The 20,952-nt window shown below is 57.2% G+C and overlaps 9 protein-coding genes across 9 annotated transcripts; 3 read left to right on the forward strand and 6 right to left on the reverse strand.

The window, feature by feature from the left end:
* Nucleotides 1-197: 197 nt before the first annotated feature.
* CC84DRAFT_1173497 (MFS general substrate transporter) lies at nt 198-2,846 on the reverse strand (the record flags this gene model as incomplete). The annotated part of the gene is made up of 4 exons (XM_018180040.1): nt 198-536; nt 645-992; nt 1,263-2,352; nt 2,563-2,846. 4 exons carry the CDS (start codon nt 2,844-2,846, stop codon nt 198-200), a joined length of 2,061 nt encoding a protein of 686 aa, XP_018038268.1.
* A 1,285-nt stretch (nt 2,847-4,131) lies between these two features.
* On the reverse strand, nt 4,132-6,263 carry CC84DRAFT_1063600 (uncharacterized protein; the record flags this gene model as incomplete). Its single annotated transcript, XM_018173612.1, has 2 exons — nt 4,132-5,918; nt 5,969-6,263. Coding segments are annotated over 2 exons (2,082 nt in total), but the record flags the coding sequence as incomplete, so codon positions are not given.
* An 825-nt stretch (nt 6,264-7,088) lies between these two features.
* Nucleotides 7,089-9,396, forward strand: CC84DRAFT_1173499 (uncharacterized protein; the record flags this gene model as incomplete). Its single annotated transcript, XM_018180041.1, has 2 exons — nt 7,089-7,383; nt 7,436-9,396. 2 exons carry the CDS (start codon nt 7,089-7,091, stop codon nt 9,394-9,396), a joined length of 2,256 nt encoding a protein of 751 aa, XP_018038270.1.
* Nucleotides 9,397-10,974: 1,578 nt separating this feature from the next.
* CC84DRAFT_1214467 (uncharacterized protein) lies at nt 10,975-11,919 on the reverse strand (the record flags this gene model as incomplete). The annotated part of the gene is made up of 2 exons (XM_018182629.1): nt 10,975-11,808; nt 11,860-11,919. The coding sequence occupies 2 exons, from the start codon at nt 11,917-11,919 to the stop codon at nt 10,975-10,977; spliced, it is 894 nt and encodes a 297-aa protein (XP_018038271.1).
* Nucleotides 11,920-12,115: 196 nt separating this feature from the next.
* On the forward strand, nt 12,116-13,125 carry CC84DRAFT_522536 (uncharacterized protein). Its single transcript, XM_018186619.1, has one exon. It carries the CDS (start codon nt 12,294-12,296, stop codon nt 12,873-12,875), a length of 582 nt encoding a protein of 193 aa, XP_018038272.1. The 5' UTR covers nt 12,116-12,293; the 3' UTR covers nt 12,876-13,125.
* On the forward strand, nt 12,862-14,427 carry CC84DRAFT_522639 (phospho-2-dehydro-3-deoxyheptonate aldolase). Its single transcript, XM_018186620.1, has 4 exons — nt 12,862-12,953; nt 13,006-13,080; nt 13,138-13,917; nt 13,974-14,427. The coding sequence occupies exons 2-4, from the start codon at nt 13,023-13,025 to the stop codon at nt 14,252-14,254; spliced, it is 1,119 nt and encodes a 372-aa protein (XP_018038273.1). The 5' UTR covers nt 12,862-12,953; nt 13,006-13,022; the 3' UTR covers nt 14,255-14,427.
* A 227-nt stretch (nt 14,428-14,654) lies between these two features.
* On the reverse strand, nt 14,655-15,235 carry CC84DRAFT_1161957 (uncharacterized protein; the record flags this gene model as incomplete). Its single annotated transcript, XM_018177869.1, has 1 exon — nt 14,655-15,235. Exon 1 carries the CDS (start codon nt 14,871-14,873, stop codon nt 14,658-14,660), a length of 216 nt encoding a protein of 71 aa, XP_018038274.1. The 5' UTR covers nt 14,874-15,235.
* Nucleotides 15,065-16,950, reverse strand: CC84DRAFT_523007 (Metallo-hydrolase/oxidoreductase). The gene is made up of 4 exons (XM_018186621.1): nt 16,923-16,950; nt 16,510-16,897; nt 15,290-16,420; nt 15,065-15,199 (listed from the first exon to the last, which is right to left on the reverse strand). Exons 2-3 carry the CDS (start codon nt 16,701-16,703, stop codon nt 15,346-15,348), a joined length of 1,269 nt encoding a protein of 422 aa, XP_018038275.1. The 5' UTR covers nt 16,704-16,897; nt 16,923-16,950; the 3' UTR covers nt 15,065-15,199; nt 15,290-15,345.
* A 1,451-nt stretch (nt 16,951-18,401) lies between these two features.
* Nucleotides 18,402-20,395, reverse strand: CC84DRAFT_522530 (uncharacterized protein). Its single transcript, XM_018186618.1, has 2 exons — nt 20,029-20,395; nt 18,402-19,976 (listed from the first exon to the last, which is right to left on the reverse strand). The coding sequence occupies exon 2, from the start codon at nt 19,933-19,935 to the stop codon at nt 18,574-18,576; it is 1,362 nt and encodes a 453-aa protein (XP_018038276.1). The 5' UTR covers nt 19,936-19,976; nt 20,029-20,395; the 3' UTR covers nt 18,402-18,573.
* Between the last annotated feature and the right edge of the window lie 557 nt (nt 20,396-20,952).

Raw genomic sequence — 20,952 nt, forward strand, 5'->3', positions numbered from 1 at the left:
TCCCACTCAGTTTTCACGCTCGACAAGCTCCGACCAGTCGTAGCTGCCATCCTCTCAGCGCAAGGCCAGTGCCGCCTGTTTCCCCTGCAACAATTGTAAAGCTCACACGAGCCCCAGACCCCGAGCGCCCACGGCTCGAAGGTGACATCACCGAACCTACGATAACCTCGCTCATCCAAAACACCAACGCCGCCATCTCACCCTTCGACTTCGAGATCCGCTCCGCCCGCGACCAGACAAAAGGCGACCGCACCTACGCCCTCGTCAACACGTCGTCGGACACCTTCACGCAGCTCGCGACGTCCTTCACCCCGGACGAAATCGCATACATCAAGCGCCTCCTCGACGCCATGTTTGATGAGAACAACACCCGCACACGCGAGATCATGGCTGTGAAGCAGATGCGCGCGACCCAGCTCGCCAAAGCGCCCGCGCGGAACCGCCAGAGCCAGGCCGCAACGCAGCTCGAGGACGAGGAGGCCGCGCAGGTCGAGGCAAATGTTAAAAGCATCGGCCACGCAGAGTGCCAGCGCGTGCTGCATAGCCTCGTCGCGCAGGGCTTCTTCCAATTGTCATCGAAATACTACTACTCGCTCGCGCCGCGGGGGCTCCTAGAGCTAAGGAACTACCTCAAGGAGACGTACAACGAGATGCCCGACGACGACGAGGACGAAGAAACCGAGCCCATCGTCAGGATAAGGGACTGCGAGGGGTGCCAGGAGGTTGTGACGATCGGGCTGCGGTGCGATGATAGGGACTGCGGCGTCAGATGGCATAGCAGGTGTGCGAATCAGTTCTTTGCGGGGCAAGGGGGTGGCGCGAGACGGTGCCCGAAGTGCAAGACGGGCTGGACGGGGACGACGTATGTTGGAGAGAAGGCAGATCGCGTGCAGCCACGGAGTAGCACCGCGGGGGGGAGCTCGCGGGCGCAGCAGGACGAGGAGGTTGAAGAGGAAGAGTAGCGCTACGGCTGAGATGATACCCGATGATATCTACGCGACATGCTGCGAGCCAATATGTGCAATGCTTGAACTATTCATGTCCAGGTGATAACGATGCAGCACTCCATATAAGCGCATGTACTACGCACCAACGCCCCCAATGCTCACATGCCAAACCTCTTCAGATGCCCGGCAGCCCCAGCTCAGAAGCACGAGAACCCCTGCCGGTGTGGTGTAACACAAGTTCTCCAACTTCGTTGCCCCTCGCCCGCACATCTCCCTACGCTACGCCTTCACCAACCCCCACCCCTTGTGGCTCACCCGCGCCGCCCAAAGCAACCCCACACTCGCCCCTAACATGACCCCGCCATACACCCACACCGCCCAAAAGCCGCTCCGATCCAGAATCGCGCCCCCAATCGGCGTCCCAATGAGCAACCCCACCGCGATAACGCCGAAGCTCTGGCCCATGCGTGTCCCAATTTTCCCCCTCTCCTTCAAGCTCAAGTGCACAATGATCGTCGGCGGCAAACTCACAAACGTGCCTGAGAAGAAGCCGTAAAACGCCATCAGCGCAATGATGCCCGGCGCGTTGTGCGTGGCGATGAAGCAGAAGCACAGGAGCGCGGATATGGCGGTGCAGGGGATGACGACGTTGAAGGGGCCGAGTTGGTCGGCGAGGTAGTTCGGGATGATACGGCCGAAGACGGAGGTGCTGTTCATGATGGCGAGGAGGTAGAAGCCGAGATTTGCGTCGGTGATGCGGGCGGTGAGGGCGTACACCTGCGCGTAGAAGAAGGGCATGTAGAGCCCCATGAAGCCGATGAAGAAGCCGACCACCATCAGGGAGTACGCTGGGATGCGGAAGGCGGAGACGTCAATCAGGGAGCGCGATGTAGCGGGGAGCACGCGCACGCGCATGACGGCGTTGGGGATGAGCATGGTCGCGAGGATGATGAAGCCGATTACGCGCGTCGTCCACGCGAAGCCAATCTGCGGGAGCAACTTGTGGAACACAATCGGATACACCACACCGCCCAGGCTACTTCCGCTCGCAGCAAGCCCCACCGCCGTCGCGATCTTCGTCGTGAAGTACGTGCTCAGGATGGCCACGGAGGGGATGAAGAGACACCCGCAGCCAAGGCCGATGCAGATGGCCTGCGCAAGGAGGACTTGGTAGTACTGCGTGCATAAGGACAGCATCATCTGGCCGAAGACGAGGAGGAAGGAGCCGCCGAGGAGGAGACCGCGGAAGTAGCCGCGGTCGTAGAGGGGGCCGCAGATCATGCCGACGACGAGGAGGAGGAAGGCTTGGATGGAGCCGATCCAGGAGATGGCGCTGGGATTGGCGCTGGTGAGGAGGTTGGTCTCGTAGTAGGCTTGGTAGGAGCCGAAGGTGTTGATGATGCCCCTGTGCGCACGTCAGATTGAACGAGTTCGAAGTATGAGCCCTGTCGTCGGGCATGGCCGCCGTTGTACCTCGCGGGGTCACATGGCTGTTTGTGAGTTCCCACACTCGTGGCATCATTTTGCATCGTGGGGGAACACGGCCGACCAAGAGTTTTCAAACTTTGGCTGTAGCTCCGACGGCCGTGGGTGTAGGATAGGCTCTACAACATACCAGCTATTAAAGAACAAGAAGAAAGCCCCAACGACCTGCAACCACGCCGTTACCCCTCCATTAGGTATCGCGGCCGCATTATTGATGCTCGGTCGACTCTTCGAAGGCTCCAACGGTGCTCCTGGCTTCTCGCTCTCCTCAATCACCTGCTGCTCCTTCTCTTGTATTGCATCTTGCGGGGCCTCTTGTTGCTGCGAGCTGTGTATCGATATAGTATCTGAAGTGGTCTGGACCTGGGAGTTGTCGTCGTAAAGGGTCGAGTTCCCGTCTGTGGCACGGTCCATGATCGCGAATCGGAGCTGCAGCTCGCGCTAAGGATATGCACGCGCAGGCTGTGTACCATATGCCGAAAGATATCGATCGCACGTCGGCGGTATTAAATCAATATATGTACTGAATCCGCAGCGCCTTTGTACACACAACGGAACGTCGCCGGCGAACGAGAAGTAGAGTCGAAGAGCAATCGCTCGGGCAATGAACAAGGCTGAGACTGACTGCACTGTGCCGCAGGACGTGTTGACGTCCAGGCTGATGCCTTTTGAGCTATATAAGCATCATCATCGGGGTCCTCAACAGGAACGTCCACCCTTTATCTCCCTCTCGGGCGTGTCGAAGGAGCGAGCCGCCGTCGATTCATGCCCCACACCAAAGGCTGGAGGAAACACAGGTGCGCCAGCTAAGAGAGGAAACAAGGCGCATATTCCCAGCTAAACCCGCCGCTATCTGTACCAAAAGCCAGGAAGGGCTTAAGTTACGGATGACCAATACTGAGAGCGCCGCGGAGCACGTATGAGAGGATCGCGCAAGACAAACAAGCTTTCCCGAAAGCGGGGCCGAGGAAGGCGTCTCATGCTTGTACAGAGGCACGAAGCAACGGATCCGCCATCTCCGACCATGCCCGCATACCATAGTGTCGCACGCTAGCAAGTACCAAACATGCATTTTTCACCTTGAAGGTGCTATCTACGTAGTTATTTGGTCGGAAATCCGAGCTCGCGCTCAAGTATCACCGAGATCCAATATGCGAAAGGGAGAAACGAGAAGACATCTCCGAATATGCAGAGACCGCTTGCCGTTCCGTCCGAAAGTCCACCCCCTCAACGATAATATCACGCGGGTGGTGAAAAGGAAAAGACGGCCCGACATGCCGCGGATGGTGATATACAAAAGGGAAAGGGGAAGGGTAACTTGCCTCGTCTCATCGTGATCTTGAATGTTGTATGCTCGTCATCTCGTGCTTTTTTGAAGGCTTATTGCCTAACCGCCGTGTAAACGCAGAGGTATCAACCGGAAACGCCTGGTATGAACGCCCGAGTCGCTGGCTATGATGCGTGAATATCAGAAACGCAGATTCTGCCATGCGGAACCAAGAACCTCCGATGCCTTAGAACGAAAGGAAAAACCGCGTCGAATCCAGAAAGTTTCCAACTCTTGCGAAAGTGTCATTTCTGCCTCATCTTTGCGATGTGCAGTGCCTCTTCAAAAGGAAATTTCCAAGAGAACGATTTTCGGGTGTGAGTCCCACGGAACCCATAGCTGCGCGTCAATGAGACGTATTCACGCCGAGTCTGACAGACGAACGGCCACTGGCTTGAAGCCAGACGGCCGCTCCGAGGCTGGCTCGACGCGCTCCTCTCGATAAAGATTCTCGAGCAGAGCCCTGGAGATCGATGTATCCAAAGGCTTGTCCATACTCTTGAGGACCTTCTGGCGACGCTTCTCACGTTCCTCGATCACGCCTCGCATGATCCTGACCAAACCACTCCACCCGACCTGGTTGGCGGCCGCGGGGTGGCTGAAGAGTCGATCCAGTAGAGCGAGTGGGATTGATAGCAAGATGCTCGAAAGGAACTGTGTGACAGGGCTGGGTTTCAGCTCATCCTCAGGAGGAGCATCGCCGAATCGAATCTTACTCAATCGTGGATTGTGAGAAGACTGCTGAGACTCAACGACGGCCGGCAGTCGAGGGTTCTGGCGCAATTCTGGGGCGATTGAGTAGAGTTTGAAGTCTGACGGAAAGTTGTATACAATGAATTCGAGCGCATCGTCGAGCAAGGGTACTGCGTATGTCTCCAACAAGCGATTGTCGGTTCCAAAACCCTTGGGCTGCACGGTAGTCTTGTTCGCCGAGAATCCGAAGTGTAGAGCTATGTCAAGCGTGTCCCAACGAAGGAGCGACTTGGCGATCCGCAGACCACATGTTTGCATTTCGGGGATCTGCAATACTCTCCCGGCAGCCGCATAGCTGATGGCCTGGCCCATACGTTTACGAGCCTCGTTGGACGCATAGCCTTGATCATGGCCAGCATCCCACGGACTCAAGTTGTAGAGGAAGGCTTCGGCAGATAGCAAAGGAGCGGCGTACAAGATCTTGACTGCTTCGTTCAGAGACTCAGGCGTGACGAACCGATCATCGGTAAGAACCTCAGCCAATCGCCTCGTATCCTTAGTCTGGAAAGGAGGTGGTGCGCTGTGTCGGAGTGCTTCGAAGATCACTGGGCTGCGTGACACTATGGCTGCGTGTACGGGCATGGACCACAGCATAGCGTCTGGCGACCGAATGTGAAGGACGTAATCAGTGAACTCAGGGTTGCCGAACTGATTAGAAATGTGCTTGACCACATCGTACCCTTCCACCTGTTTAGCCGAAGGAGAACCGTTTGCATACAAAATGTTCTGCGACTCCTCGCCGTTATTGGAGCCGGGTTCAGCTTCGCCATACTGGGATTTGCTGGGGGATTGGGAATGCGACCTCATAGCGACACCATTCATCGACACTGGACCGCCCTGGGGCGAGAAGGGGGCCGCGAATGGGGCTTGGAAGGCGCCTGATGCGGGCGGGTACGCAGGTGAGTGGTACTCATTTCCGTTGGAATAGAGAGTTTCTGGGAGCATCGCCATGGAGTAGGGTGGGAGAGGCCACGGCGTGGCAGGCTCTGACGGATGGTGCGAATGGCCAGGGTAGAACTGCGGAGCAAGGTGAGGAGGAGCAAGGCCTGGAGGAGGACGAGCAAAGCCAAGCTGCGCAGCCCGCATACCTTGCTCGAGATCTTGAGGCGTGGAAGGCATAGCAGGAGACTCCTGCGCAGCTCCACCAAAGACGAGTCCCTCCAGGCTGACGGATGGCCGATGAGCAGGTAAGTGAGCGGTAGGAAATTGGGCTGCAAGTTCTGCGTTCTCTGCACCATACGTGCGTCCCATAGGCTTCTCCCTAGGATAGAATTCGGGTGGAAGCGCAGTGCGTACGGTCGATTTCGGGCGCTCTCCGTCCGCGACAGCAATCGCAGGCTGCTCTGGCTGCGGCGTAGCCGCTAGGTCTTCACCAGTCTGTGCAGCGGCGGATTGGTTGTCGGTCTCTGTGCCTGGCCGCATGTCAGCAAATGTCCACAACGCGCAAACTCTTGACCAGGCAACGACATACCTTGTGCGTCCATCGACCCGTCTGCATGATCGTCCCCAGAGCGCGCAGGCGAGCTTGCCAGGGCGTGCTCGTCCTCATCGCGGTTCTCCACAGGCGAGATGCGCGAGTCTGGCGTCAGAGGCGTCTCGATGGGCGCGGGAGCGGCTTCTGGCTTTGCGCTCTTGATGGCTGGCTGCGTATCCGAGCCGCGCTGGGCCGCCGTGGAGGGATCCTCGGGCGTGAGGGGCCTCGCGGCGGGCGGGCGCGAGAAGCGGTGCGGGACGGCGGGAATGATGCGGTTAACGGAGCGGCGAGGCTGCTGCTTGGGCGCGGCGGCGGAGACGGCGTGGCTGGTCGCCATGTTGGAGAGAGCGAGGCGGCGGGCAGGACGCGGCTCCAAGATAATTGCGCGCAGGATCAGGAGCCAATTATCCTGGAGCTCGGCGGAGGAGAGACGGAGAGGAGCGTGGTGAGCGGGGCTCGGTGCGTGCGTGCTGTTGCGGTGGCCGGAAGCCGTTGCTCACCTCACTAATGTGGGGGGAAGTTTCCACCAAGATCTTAATTTGCGTCATGCTAGCACGGTGAGGGTCTCCTGCCAAGCCTGACTAACCCACAACCACAACCACGGCTGGACATCGTGATAGCTCCCAACACCGGCAACGCGCTACTCACCGAACGAATTCTGTCCTGATCCGAAACGGTGGTGCTACTCGTACACTCAGACCCAAAAGTCCGGTTCATCGGTCTTTTCCGGTACCACGGTCTGTATCGCATGGACCCTGCAAATGCGAAGGCATCAAGGCTCCAGATACCTCAAAGAGATGGGGAAACTGCTACGTACGTAGTAGTTGAAGTATATCAACCTATTTCAGTGTTCCGATCTTCGGTGGGATGTTCCATGCACAGTCGAAGGGACCCTCCAAGCTATCCGTCATGGACGTAATCCTGTAGGATATGAACGCATTCGCGTTTCTGCGGGTCGCTTGGGAGAGACTCTTGTCATGGATGACTGGTACCATCAAGTCCTGGATGCACGACATACTCGTGTTCGCTGCAATTTCCCTTCTTGCCCATCATCCATCGGTCCCTTCCTCAGCAGGAGCTTATCACGACATGGCGTCATGCTATGATAGCTGCACCACACTGTATTGTTCCCACGCGCTTCTGCCCTCTTCCCCAAACCCCTTCCTCATCCCTATCCCTATCCATACGCCGCACCTCATACCTGCCGTTGGACAAGCATCGCATGGCACCTATCCTATCCGGCTCCCCTTATCACAAAAGATCGTGCACCCGTAAGCATTCATCTTCCACGCGAACTCGCCAAGTCAGGCCCACCGAGCGTCGCATGACGAGCTCTCTAGAAAGAGTGGCAAGGAGCCGGGCGCCCGGTTACCAGCACCAAAACCTTGCTCCTACGCGTACGCCTAGTCGACTTGCAGTAGCCGGAATTGACCTACTAACGATTGCTAGCGAATCGCTTCAGCATTCTCGCTGACCTTGAGCCGTCGCCAGCACCGATGAAATGGCTGTTTGACTTCGCTCCCCCTCCGTCCAAACCGAGCAAGCGTCGCCGTAGACGAACCGGCAAGCAGAAGCTCAAGTACACTCGAAAGATTCGAGAAGCGCGAAAGAGTGATGTTTCGGGTGAGATATGTGACAAAGTCGCGGCACTGAGCTTGAACGATGGTGGATCGACCACACCAACCACTTTTACCAAACCACGGGACAGCGTCACCAACGCTTTGGACACAGTGCGGCATCATTGGGCGCCGCAGTTCCGCCCTGGAAAAAGTCTGGAACCTACCACTCCTCAGAATGCATTTTTGCAGCCTGACCGTATATTTAGAGAGAGAGCCTCTCCATCCCCCAGTCATCACGGGACTTCTCCATCACCGAGTCACCACGAAGAATTTAAACAAAAGGAGCCTCGCTTCTTCTCATTACCAGCTTTTCTCGCGAGCCCTCCTCCTGCTGCACTCCAAATACCAGCAGGCAAACCCCCACGTCCAGTCACGACTCGAAACTCTCCAACAGAAAGGTCATTGGCCGAAATGTCTTCCACATCTGCTCAAGAGGCCGTTGCATCGGCCGGTCGGGCCCTTGCTACGGAAGGGTTTAACACTGCCCACGGTAGACTGCCGCTATACAGACTCGAAAAGGATGTTCAAGTTGGTCTTCCAGATATAGAGTCTCTTCCGCCGATTACGCAACAGACAGGCATGCAGCGACAGATGCAGGAGGGTTCACACACTAGGGCTTTGCCGTCCACTCCACTCTCCATTACTTTTCCTCACGTTGCAGCTCCCGTTCTTACGGCCCCGCTTATGCCTGAGTCTCTTCCGACATCTTCGCCTTATCTCCCCGCCGACTGCAGTCCGAACTACGTATCTGGGGAACTATCCCAACTTTTGCTCAAGAAATCCTGGCTACGCGCAGATATTTATAAGTCGCCGCACCCATACACTTATACATACCGAGATAGCCATCTACTTTCACTTGAAGCCGTGGCTGGTCCATCCTCAGACCCAAGTGTTGCTCCACTAGAGCCACGTACAACGAGCCGCTTTGATGGGTTTTTCCGATCGGTGTACCCCCGGGATTTCCTCGGAATGGGCCACGGTAACCCTTGCTGGTGCTCAAATTGTCCGGACAGTGTGCCTTTGGGAGAGCTGCCAGGCGAAGAGGTGTGGACAACGCCGAAAGAATTGAGGAAGTCATTGAGAAGAGGGTCCGCACCTCTGGGTTCCCCCAGACGTGGTAACAATCAACAAGCGCCCATCGGCACAGACCGGCCCAGGAAGAAGTCCCCTAAACCTGTGCCTACGCCTCGATCGTCTCCGCCCCTTACACTACCAGATGGATACGAGGAGATCGTACCAGGGTTAGCTCGCCACGTCCTCGCGCCTTTCAGCGACCGGATCGTCCCCCAGAATAACATCTGGACTATGGTGGCCCTAGGTGATGGCCGCGACCTCTTCAGGGGCTCGCAACCCTCCGCACCACCGCCTTCCCAGGACGGCTACTCCAGCACATACCTACCATCGCCGCCTCCGCCAACAGACGATGACTACTCCATCTTCCAACCTTCAACCCCTCGGCCCATCAGCGCCACATTTTCACAGCAAGGCCTCGCCTCCGAGCCCGAGCTGCTCTCATCAGACTACGAGCTCGCCTCCGAGCCAGAAATGCTCTCCTATCCCACTCCGACGTATGAGCTCTCGGAGCTCGCCTGGACCGCTGGCCCGTCCAGCAGCAGCGCGGTATCTCCTGCTGAGGGCGTACACTGGGACGGGTCTGTTGCGGAAATCTACCTGAGCCCGACGTTGTCGCCGGCGCCCAGCCTCCCGTCTGCGCCGCACTCCCCCCAACAAGCACATGGCTCTGCTGAGGCTGAGCGTGATGAGGAGACTTCCAACGCCGAGGATGTTTAGGGAAGACTCGATGCTGAGGAAAGGAGTACGGGGTGTGCGAGTAAGGTGGAGTGGCCGAGTTTGAGGGAGGCTGTCAATCTGGATAAGAGGCGTGCGAACATGGGGTCCATGTAGGATGAGGAGGGCAAGGGCTGGGATGGGGTTACCGATTGGTTTTTGTGAGTTGGGTAAAGGCTGAGATTGTCTGGCTGGAAGAATGGGTGTTGCGACGGGCTTTGCAATAGCAGTGCTGCACCGAAAGAGAACGAAAACAGGATGATCTGAGCACACGTATGCTTTCGCGGTCTGCCATGCTGTAGTAATCAGGCGTCGGCAGGCCAAAAAAGATAGAGTGGTCTCATCTGACGTTGTTGGACTGGGCCAGTTTTGCTGTGGCGGGGAGAGGAGAGGACCGCTTGCTTCGGCACTGCGCCGCTGCCGCTCCACAGCTGCGGTGCAGGAAGCGGTGGAGCCCAGCGACGTTCCCGTACTGGCATTGCTGCGGTGTGTAGGGCAGCACTGCTTGCCCGTCGCCAGCCGGACCCGTAGCAGCACCTGCTCCACCAACCCACCACACGCACCCGCGAAGCGCGGCGACGCGTCCATGCAAGCGGTGTCACGCTTCAAAGCGCGGTCGGCCCGCTTGACACCGTCGGACGAGTTGCGCCTCAGCCGTGCCAGGGATGGGATGTTCCTCAAAGCGCGACTCTCGATTGCGCAACACTGCTGTTCTGCTCAACGCGGCGCGGTGATCATCCAGTCGGTGTACCAATCCATCGTGCTGGGTGCCCCGTCGGGAAATAGAGTGGAAGCTCCCCTCGCATCTCGCGTGCTGGGCGCCACGGCTGTGTTCGAAGCGGCAGGGGCGTTTGGTTTCGTCTTCTGAAACCGTACCGCCTCCCGGATTCGACTGGTCCCGAAACTTTACTGCTTACTTGGGCTTGTAGTAGGTTGAGTGCGTAGTTAATACTCATGTGTGATGAAGGACTGCTTGTGTCTGCATCAGGTTGAGTGTACGGCGAGGAGTAAAGATCCTGAAGGTGCAGCGGCTGCGCGGTTGGCTGGTGAAAAGCATAGCGAGGGGCATTAGCATGCTTTCCTAGGTGGTCGAATGAGTATGTTGGAGCTGTGCAAGTGCTTCGGCGTGCTTTGTTGGGTGATCAAATGAACATGTCAAGGGCGTGCTAGGCAAACCAGGCTGCGAGCGTGTTATCAGCATGCGTCACTGGTCGAGGGACGAAGTCATGACAGGTTGCGATGTATTTCAAAGCCACTCGGAGCGGTCTTGAGGTTCGATTTCATTGATCGGTGGATATAAAATTATGCTTGCGTGTTGGCCGTTCTGTAAACTTTGTTTCGTGTGATCCCTTGCGTACACCGTGAACATGCTTCGTGGAGCGAGCAGATACAATGCCTGTCTCCTGCGGAACCGATACAAAAACAGCGACAGATGGAAATGCTGTCCGTGTCTCGCTGCATGATAAAAATGTACCCGTACTCCCGCAACCAATAGATAGATTCATAGCCTGAACGCACATTCATGATGCGTAAATCATTTGTACAGAAACTCCACCGCTCTTAATCTTCGCAGCTCGGGCGCTACAGAAAGTGCGAATAATGCCCCGGGACGCGCAGCCTACACTTCTCGCAGTCGTCGCGGTACCCCATGCTGAAGCGGCCCATGCCCGTGAGTGCGCCGCTGCGCTTCCTACCGCGCGTGGGCGTGCCCGACGGCGGCGGCATTTCCATGTCCATGCGGTCGGCTGCGTGGTATGTCGTCACACTAAGACGCTCGAGCTGGGATTGCGTCTGCGCGGTCGGCGTATCAGGTATATCTTCGTCCTCTGAGATGGGCGACGGCATGCGCATGGTGCGATCCTGGCTGCGCTGCCGCCGGTGGGGGATTCCCATTGTGGGATTGTGCGGCTCGCTCCTGGGATCGGAAGGAACGCCGAGATAACCGTTGCTCGGAGCCATGCCGCCTGCGAAGCCGCTGTTGGGATATCCTAGGCCACTCATGCCGCTTGTGGTCTGGAACGTCGGGTATATGGGCGTCGGGATGCGGTGAGCTATGTCGGGGGCGTGCTTCGCCTGGTCGCGGTTGAATAGGTCGAAGTTCAGCTTTGCGGGGCGGAAGTTGGTGACGAAGGGCGAGTCTGGTGGCTGGCTGGTAACGGCCTCGGGTTCGTCTTCTTCCATTTGCATGGCGTAGTCTATGCCGCCGCGAGAAGAAAGTATCATCTGGGGTTCCTCGGGTATTGATACTGGCGAATCTGCTTCGCTGTGCTCCGACTCGGCGGGTGTCATTGCCTCCAGACCAGGTACGACGTGTGGCGGTGAGGGTTTTGAGACGTATCCAGAGAAAGCGTTTGTGCTGTGAGCGTGTTTCTCTGCCCACGGTACGCTTGCTTGAATGTTCCATGGCCGTGATTTCTGTTGTGTGTTAGCCGTTTGGTTTGGCCCAGCGGTCGAAACACGACGCACTTTGAGGTACCGGTCGTCGTCGGAATCTGAGTCGTCGTCCCGCCGCCGCTTGGTGTTCATGGTGTGGAACGCTAGCATTGCGTCGATAGAAGAGCGAGGGTTGTATGTGTTGGTGGTCAGGTAGGTCGGCGAGGTCACGCGCGCGCAGCACGGTGAAGGGCACCCGGGGACGTATCGATAAACAGCGGATGTTGGGGTGAGTGGGAGCTTCGGGGCGAGCCAAGTGCAGGCGCTTGTGTTTTGTAACAGGCGCGGGATGTAGGTCAGGGGAGGTCGCTTTGGAGCAGCTGTTTCAGATGGCCGGTTGCTTCACGCAGGCAGGTGCGGGTGGGCGGCTTACATGCGCCACAGCGGGTACACGAACGGCGATCCCATAGTTGGCTGGCGTTGGTGGAGCGTGGAGGTCGCAGGTCGAGTGCAGCAGGTTCGCCGCGATGGTTTTCGTGCTCGTGGCTGGCCCTGGGAAAAGCCCGTCTCTCTCTCAGCTCGCGCGGCGGTCGCTGTGGGGTAGCTGCGCGCAACGAGCAGCGAATCACACACACACGTTAGCTCTTAATACGGCTGCTATAGAGCGCGGGACTGGCGCTCGAGTGCATGATGGCGAGTCGGGGAGGCACTCTGTGGCGATGCCTCGCCAACAAGGCACAGCGACGGCGCCAGATGGCCGTGATGAGGACGAGGGCGCGAACGGCGTCGGCGCGACGCAGGGCACATTGGTCGCTTGGGCCAGGCCCGCGCTGCCGGGCTCTCGCGGGCCTAAGGCGGTGAGACGGGAACCCCGCCGTGGCTCGAAATTATTTTGCCAGCGACGACGTGACTGTGAGGTTGACAGCGCGAGTCTCTTACAAGTTTGCCTCTCGCGTGCCCTCGAACCCCGACGTCGGACGCACATCGACGCAAGCACACTCCCTTGCCCTTTCGCCCGCTCGCAAAAGTACGTCTCGCGTTTCTCTCGTCCAATTGCCCCTCCCAGCTGCGCATTGCCCCTCCTCCCATTGGTTGCACCTTGCACGTAGGCGCGCCCTTTGCAAGTCTACACAGCAGCGCTCATTCTATTGACCGCCTCCCCCCTGCCCCGTACACGCAGTCCGTTGGTCAATTGGCACCCTGGTCACACCATAACGCATACTGACTGCCAGTCATAAGCCCTTCACTCGCCCACCATGGCCGACTCCGCATCCGCAAACATGAACCAGAACTCGGTCAGCGACGACGTGCGCGGTAAAGCCTCTCTCTGACGCGCCTATGGGCAGCCAATGCTGACCACGTAACTCGCAGTCCTCGGCTACGACCCGTTGATCCCTCCTCAGCTCCTGTCCTCCGAGATCCCCATCACCAAGGCTTCCGAAGAGACGGTCATTCGCGGCCGCAAGGAATGCATCCAGATCATCACCCAGCAGGATGACCGCCTCCTCGTCATGGTCGGGCCCTGCTCCATCCACGACCCCGACACCGCCCTCGAATACTGCGACCGTCTCAAGGCCCTCGCCGACAAGCTCAGCGGCGAGCTCCTCATCATTATGCGTGCCTACCTCGAGAAGCCACGAACGACGGTCGGCTGGAAGGGCCTCATCAACGACCCGGACATCAACGAGAGCTACCAGATCAACAAGGGTCTGCGCGTCTCACGCAAATTGTACTGCGACTTGACTTCCAAGGGCATGCCCATCGCCTCCGAGATGCTCGACACAATCTCGCCCCAGTTCCTCGCGGACCTCATCTCGCTCGGTGCCATCGGTGCACGCACTACCGAATCGCAATTGCACCGCGAACTGGCTTCTGGTCTCTCTTTCCCCATTGGCTTCAAGAACGGAACGGATGGAGGTCTGACTGTCGCTGTTGATGCCATCGGCGCTGCGGCTGCTAAGCATCACTTCATGGGCGTAACGAAGCAGGGCCTAGCTGCTATCACCAGGACGGCAGGAAACGAGCACTGCTTTGTCATTCTCCGTGGCGGAACCAAGGGCACCAACTTTGACAAGGAGAGCATCAAGGGTGCCCGCGAAGCTTTGAGGAAGAAGAACCTGCCCGAGGTCATGATGGTTGACTGTTCGCATGGTACGTTGGCGCTTCCTTGACTTCCTTGATATAAAGGCACAACTGACTTGCTCTAGGCAACTCCAGCAAGGACCATCGAAACCAGCCCAAGGTCGCCAAAGCCATCTCTGAGCAGATCCGCGACGGCGAGACAGGCATCGTCGCCGTGATGATTGAGTCCAACATCAACGAGGGCAACCAGAAGGTCCCGCCGGAGGGTCCTAGCGCGCTCAAGAAGGGCGTCTCCATCACCGACGCGTGCATCGACTGGGACACCACCGTCAACACCCTCGAAGACCTTGCCGCCGCCGTCAAGGAGCGCAGATCGAAGAAGGGCACTACTAACGGGTTGCATTGAAGACGCCAACCGACAAAAGTAATCATAGAGGCAGAGTTGTAGAATTTGCATTGTTCGATCTAAGCTTAGGATAGGGGAGCAAAAAGTAAAAATCACGAACACGACTAACGGTAATGAGGACGGGCATTTGGTGGAAAAGGGTGCATGGCGTTGTTCTAGGATTCCGATACCTGCATGTACGTTTGGTAATTCAATCTCCGACTCAGTCATCCCCCATACAAGTTTGTGAGAGCCATATGTCACTCACTACAGTCAGTGTTAAGTCTTGGTCTCGAATTCAGTTGTAGCATTCACGCTACGCGCTCTTTCCGCGCTACCACATGCGCTTTCCTTTCTGTCTCACACATGGTCATGCCCTCACCACTCACCTCACTGCTCTCACTTCTGCACGAACACGTCGATTCTATGGCACCTTACTTGGATCACCACGTCCCTCACAAAGCGCAAGGAAATAGAGCAGTGTTAACAGGGCTGGCGCCTTCATTGGAGAGACGTATGGTATGAGGATGGCCGGCAGAGGGTTTGAGGTGAGTGAGACATATTGTTTTTTGAAAATCGGTGTATGCGACATGCGATTGAGTGTAAGCGCTGTGCCAGGGCGGTGGTCCTGGGGTTGCATGTGAGAGTGCTGCGAAGGGGAAAGCTGGGGCGGGATGACGACAGGTGTAAGACTGGGGCTTGCACGCAAGCTTAAACTCACTTCAGCAGAAGCGTTCAAGGTGAGCCGAAGGAGTCTGCGCGATTCGCTTCGTAGCGCGAATATTTGAAAGATTTGGGATGTTCTGCAAGCGCCGGCTCACAATGGGCAATGAGGTTCAAAGAATGGAATTTGTCCCAGTGGCCAGCAAGCAACATGTGCGAGAACTATAACAATGGGGCTGGAGCAAGGTCATCTCTCTTCAAGATGTTGTGGCTCTTTCATCAAGGTCCCTGGTTGATTTATACCTGCATATACATGGTCAGACCACATACATCCGATTACTAATAAATGCGATTCCGCGCTCTCAACGTCGTCTATATCTGGGTATCTCGTACATCGTACAATAAGCTCCATCCACCTCTTCGTGACACATGCTGCCTGCTTCTCGGCCTCACTCACCTCCCCTCACCTCCCCACTCTCAAACTCCTTGCTCTCCCCAATATCCACAACGCCAAAAACCTCCTCCCTGAGACCCTTCTCTTTGAGCGCCTCCCTCAGCTTCCGCGGCGGCTCCATTACATCTTCCTCGGTGAGGACCCACGTCCCCCAGTGCATGCCCAACGCTGTCCTGCACTTGGTGTCGACAAAGATGTTCACGCTGTCCTGCGGATTCGCATGCATGGGGCTCATGACCCAGCGCGGCTCGTACGCGCCGATCGGAATCAAGCCCAGATCAAAAGGACCGCGGTGTGTGCCAATCTGCGCGAACGCAGGACACACTGGGAGATGGGCGTACGCGGGCCCGTATCCGTCGTCGCCTTCGGGCGTCGACTCGGGGACCGCGCGGTAGCCCGTGTCGCCGGCGAAGTAGACGCTGGCGCCGCCCGAGGAGACGCTCCAGGAGGCCCAGAGGGTTTTGCACTTGTCGAAGGGCCCGCGCGCGGAGACGTGCTGGCAGGGGAGGGCGCTGATGGCGGCGGTGATGTCCGCTGGGCTGCTGCGAGTCGAGGCGGCGCTCACAGATACAGCACCCATCTCTTTCTTTTCCGCGGTACCGTCTGGGAAGCCGGGCGACAGTCGCACGTCCCGCTCCTCCCACCAGTCCAGCTCCGTCACCTGCCCCGCACCCACCCCGTTGTCCACAAACCACTTCTTATTCCCCAGCGGCGCGAAAAAGTGTGCGTTCGGGAAGGCCTTTTGTATCCTTTTGATCGTGGGATAGCTCAAATGGTCGTAGTGGTTGTGACTAATCACCACAAGATCGACCGCCGGGAGATCCTCAATCTCGCACGGCGGCTGCGTGAAGCGCTTGAACATCTTGAAGTTGACTGGCGCACAGCAGTCCTCGAAGACGGGGTCGAAGAGGACGCGCAGGCCCGACGGGAACTCGACGTAGTAGCAGGCGTGGCCGAGCCAGGTCGCTCGCAACTTGCCGCCTTCCCGGGGGTGTCTGAAAGAAGGTGTGACGACGGGCACGGTTGGGGGTGTGGTGTCTACTTTTTTCACCTGGCCCGAGAGTTTCCTCCTGCATCAAGTACTAGTCAGCCAGGTCCGTACGTAAACCTTCTTCTTTTGCTGTGTATTGATGGGACTGCATGGGGGAGGTGGACGTACCACAGCAACCTCATCCCCATCTTCCATCCCACAAAATCCCGAAAGCTGTCCCAAGGATTGATAAACCCCTTCCCGTCTTTCAGATGATGCGCCTTCGCATCCGCGTCTTCAGGTTTCGCACCAACGGCAGCGGGATTGCTGACTACCGCATACATGGCGGCAGCGGCGATGCCTGCTCCACCTGCGCCGCTCATCTTGACTGTGAAGGCGAAGTTCGGCGGCTGCCACCAGTTCCTGTCCCTCGGTTTCGATTTCGATTTCGTCTGAGGCGACGTTGATGGTGAGGACCGCGTGTTGTGCCTGAAGGTTTCTCGTTTCTGGAAGCGGCGATGCGTTTTCGAATGGGTATGCAAGTATCTCCAGGGTGCTTCTTTCGATGACCCAAATCCTGTTGGTGTTGACGTACTACCTACGTGCTTCTTCGTCTGTCTTGAAGAAATCGCCCTGAATCTCGCAGACCAAGTATTGAATAAAGACGACGACATTTCAACCCTCCTTTCCCCAAGTCAAACTTATATACGATCCAAAGGCACGCGTGAGCGCGCAAGATGTTCTGCCATATTCTCTAGATCCGCCCTAAACGCCGAGCAAAAAACTCGCCCGTCTCGTTGACCGGCGGGCATGTGGGTTCTCCAGGGCTGCAGGCCTCACTCGTGATTGGGCAATGACGACACGACTCCGTGAAAGCAGGGCTGGAAGCGAAGGCGTTAAGTCCGGCGTCGATTGCATATCGGTGTACCGGGACGATTCTTTGCTCCGCTTCCCGCAGAAACGTGCTACGTCCGAGAAGTTGCCTACGGCGCCCGTGGGAACCGGGAGCAGCTGAGCCGGTATATTCTTGTGCAACGGTGCGGACGAAAGGTGGTCACGCTACGCCGCCCCGCGGGGGGACTCACCATGTATAGACGAAGACAAAGCCATGCATAGGAAATCAGGTGACTGCAGCAGACTCCCCAAACACGCTTTTCCATTTTGATGCTGCTATCTCGAGCTCTGCCTTTCACAGAACAGTAAAAGCACGATTTTCGAACCACTCCTTCCAAGTCCCTAATGTGCTACCCGGTATAGAATTCATAAAAGCTCGAGGCCTGTCCCACCCAAAGAAAAAAAAAAGTTATGCTCCGTCGTAGTCCGATGCCGATTAATTACAGCTCCGCAATTGGGAAAACGGAGGCGATGGAGGGGAATCAAATCGTGAGCTCTTTAAAACCGCAAACCAACGGGCCGTGGAAGAACAGGTACAGCCAACATCCTTTGGATGGCGGGTCTGACGCGATCGACGCTCTGGCCGTACCCGCGTTCCTTCAACAGCCCAAAACAAAACCATTAACAAGTGCAATGAACCCCGTGTGCCAATCTAGTGGCGAAGTGCAACAAAACAAAAGGAAAACTGCCCGATGACCCGCGCCCAAAGCGTGGCGAGCAGCCTTGAAAAGCATCGTTAGAATCTGAACCGAACAAACAGAACGCCGTGGTCCCACAATTTCGCTGTAAGTGCTCCCGATGAACCGTGACAAAACCCAAATGTCTAGATGGAAATCAAGCAATGAAAAACCGGTGTTGCGAAATGTAGTAAGGAAATCTATCATGCAAGATGATCGCGAGCCGTGCGTGCTTTCGTCGAGCTCGAATAGCGCACGCATGCGTCTGGAATAGCGACAAGAAGAAAACGAATGAGCGCCTTGCAAGATGATCTCGATGTGACGGGCGGAGGCAGCCATAGTCAAGGACAGCAGTACCGACGCCTATTGTCCGAGCAGGACTGGGTGGCCTGGATTATATCGAGGTAGGCTGATCAGCCCCCAAGTTTTTTGGTAAGGCCGGAAACGTCGAGTCCAGAGGTGAGGAGCAGGTGCGAGGAGATAACTTTTGAACAAATGAATCGCTGAAATGGGGTAAAAGGCCAAGCAATATGTAGAGGTCGAAGAAGCAAGTCGTGAAACAATTTGAAAGTCGTGATGCCAGCAAGTAGGTCTTCTATGAAGCAGGCCTCGGAAAGGTCCAGACTGGCAGATGGTAGGTGGCTGAGTCCTACCATGCTGACACATTGGAAGCAGCTGGGTGCTAAACAGCGACCGCCTGAGGACCGAAGCCAGGCGCCATGAAGTAGGACGGGTGCCTCTGCGCGCAGTACATGCAACCACAGTTAACGCCGTGGGTGTTCCAGGCAGGCGGATGGTATTGCGTCGTGTATGCAGGCGGGCCATAATTGGACTGCTGGGGCTGGCTCGGAGTTGTCTGAGACAGGGGTGGGAAGCCAAACATGGTGCGACGCGAGTAACCTTCCGGAGCCCAAGGTCCCGCGCTGCCGTAGTACTCTGGGGTAGTGGGACCAGTCGTAGGAGCAGACGCGGGCGAATGCTCATTGGCTGCCCGCCAAGGGTCGTACTGCGAGTAGCTGGCAACATTGTTGAACGACGGCTGGGCAGACTTGGGAGTGTAGTCATACGGCGGGGGGTTGTAGGCCTGCTGCATCGGTAGCGGCGGCAGCGGCTTGTTGATCGAGCGTTGTCGCTGCACGGAGGTGTCAATGGGGCTGAGCTTGTTGGGCAAGCCGGCTCGCTCAGCAGCGCGCTCTTCATACGTCTTCCAGTGGTTTGACCAGGTGTTCCAGCCTTGGTGCTCTGTGGGATCGCGGTGCAACTTGAACTCGATAGCCACCAGCCACTCCATCTCCAACTGATTCAGATCGGCGACAGGGATGCCGCTGACCTCAGACCATGAGCGGTTGATGAACGTGTTGTCGTCCAAAAACTTGCTTCCTAGTACCAGGGCAATAGTAAGGAGGCGGAACAGGTGGTTGTCGTTCTTGGGAAGACCAGCCAGCATGGGCATCCTCGAAGAGAGGTAGAACATGCTCAGAATTATGGTTGCGGAAGGTAGCCTCGTTGCGCAAAGTACCTGGTGGACCCATTTTCGGAAAGACGGCGGCATCATGCGACCGGGTGTGATAACATCCAAGGCCATCTCGCAGACAAAGTCCGTCATGACTTCCATGTCGTAGTCCAACTTTGCAGACACGCCGCCCACAGGCTTCTCCTCTTTGGGTTGTTGGGCAGGGCGCTGGGTGAGCTCTTGAGCGCGGTGCTGCTGCATAGCGGCGTCTCCCATGGAGTGTCGCATCGGCGGGAGAATCGTCGCGCCGTTGGACTCATAGAATGAGCTCGGCGGCGGAAGGCTCGGCGGTGCGCTGCTCAGATAGGTGCCTGATTGCGGGTACATGGGAGGCATCGCGATCGAGAGCTGGTTGTAGCGGTCTGCAAAATCATAGGCATCATCGTGCGACCGAATGCCGGGCTGACCGCCGTAGGCGGATTGCTGGTAGGGCATCCCTCCGCAGCCAGAGTGGTAGCTGGGTACAAACTCGGGCGGCGTGAGCGGTAGTTGTTGCCGGGGCATGTTCTGTCGAGGATAGAAGGATGGCATGATGAAGATGCAGTTGCAGAGGAACGAAGATACTGGTAACCCTGCGACGATGTCAGTGGCGATCGGGATGGATTTTGAGGCGATGGAACTTACAGTTCTTCGATTCCTGACCGCACGAGGGTTGAGCGTGCGCTCTGCGAAAGAGCTTACCGACGCTCTAATAAGATCCGCTCATGCACAAAGGAAATCGTGATTCAAGAGAGTGTTGTTCGTCTAAGACAATCGAGCAAGCGGTGGAGACTGTAATAATGCTGTCGCGGCCAGACAGTGGGTCGTTGTCGTTGGTACAGCGCAGCCGGCGAGAGAATCGGCCGAAGCGTGTGTCGCAGCTGAGACCCAAATTAGAGACGCGCAGTGCGTGTCCGGGGAAACGGCTGGGTGGCAGCGGGCGCCACTGAAACGCGAGCTCAGGACGATGTCTAAATCAATAGATCGTCGTGAAAAAAGGGTCGCGGACAGGTCGTGAAAGCTGGCAGCTCGCTCCTCGTGGGTGGGTGGGTGCGAGGTGTGTGTTCAAACGCGGAAGGCGTGGAACAGCAGGGGCGACCCAACAAAAAGGGCAAGAGCTAAGTAGTTCAACCAAGAAAGGCGCCGAGTAAATGCCACAAGAATGCGGATGCAAAAGGATGAGGCGGCCGATGTTTTCGTAGCGACGTTGGCCGTCGGAGGTGACGCGAGAGGGCTCAAGCAAGGTAGGTGTGTCGACTCGACGACAACGCTACACGTTGAGGAGTGAGCACTCTTGCACGGACAGCGAGCGCCGGTGATGCGATGGAGGAGTGATGGAGGACGCGCACGAAGCTGGCTCAGCAAACGAGGCCTGCTGGTTGCCGAGGGCGCAAGGGTCTTCCTCAGGCCGGATGCACGGCTAGGTCGGACCAGAGAGGCTGGGGGGTTTCGAGCGCTGGCTGCGGCGACCTGAGTGGAGATGACGAGGTGAAAGAGAAGGGAGAGCGGCGAAGGAAAAGGAGAGCAAGGGGGAGGATGTTCGCGAGCGTTGGTGTGGTTTTCTCATTC

Source organism: Paraphaeosphaeria sporulosa (assembly GCF_001642045.1).
Source record: "Paraphaeosphaeria sporulosa strain AP3s5-JAC2a unplaced genomic scaffold CC84scaffold_3, whole genome shotgun sequence".
Classification (NCBI taxonomy): Eukaryota; Fungi; Ascomycota; class Dothideomycetes; order Pleosporales; family Didymosphaeriaceae; genus Paraphaeosphaeria; species Paraphaeosphaeria sporulosa.

Coding starts and splice junctions, on each gene's coding strand:
- CC84DRAFT_522639 (XM_018186620.1), top strand. CDS start 13,023: ATGGCCGACTCCGCATCCGCAAACATGAACCAGAACTCGGTCAGCGAC. Junction 13,081..13,137: donor GGTCAGCGACGACGTGCGCG/GTAAAGCCTCTC, acceptor CGTAACTCGCAG/TCCTCGGCTACGACCCGTTG. Junction 13,918..13,973: donor GATGGTTGACTGTTCGCATG/GTACGTTGGCGC, acceptor GACTTGCTCTAG/GCAACTCCAGCAAGGACCAT.
- CC84DRAFT_522536 (XM_018186619.1), top strand. CDS start 12,294: ATGGTTTTCGTGCTCGTGGCTGGCCCTGGGAAAAGCCCGTCTCTCTCT.
- CC84DRAFT_523007 (XM_018186621.1), bottom strand. CDS start 16,703: ATGAGCGGCGCAGGTGGAGCAGGCATCGCCGCTGCCGCCATGTATGCG. Junction 16,421..16,509: donor ATGGGGATGAGGTTGCTGTG/GTACGTCCACCT, acceptor TACTTGATGCAG/GAGGAAACTCTCGGGCCAGG.
- CC84DRAFT_522530 (XM_018186618.1), bottom strand. CDS start 19,935: ATGCCATCCTTCTATCCTCGACAGAACATGCCCCGGCAACAACTACCG.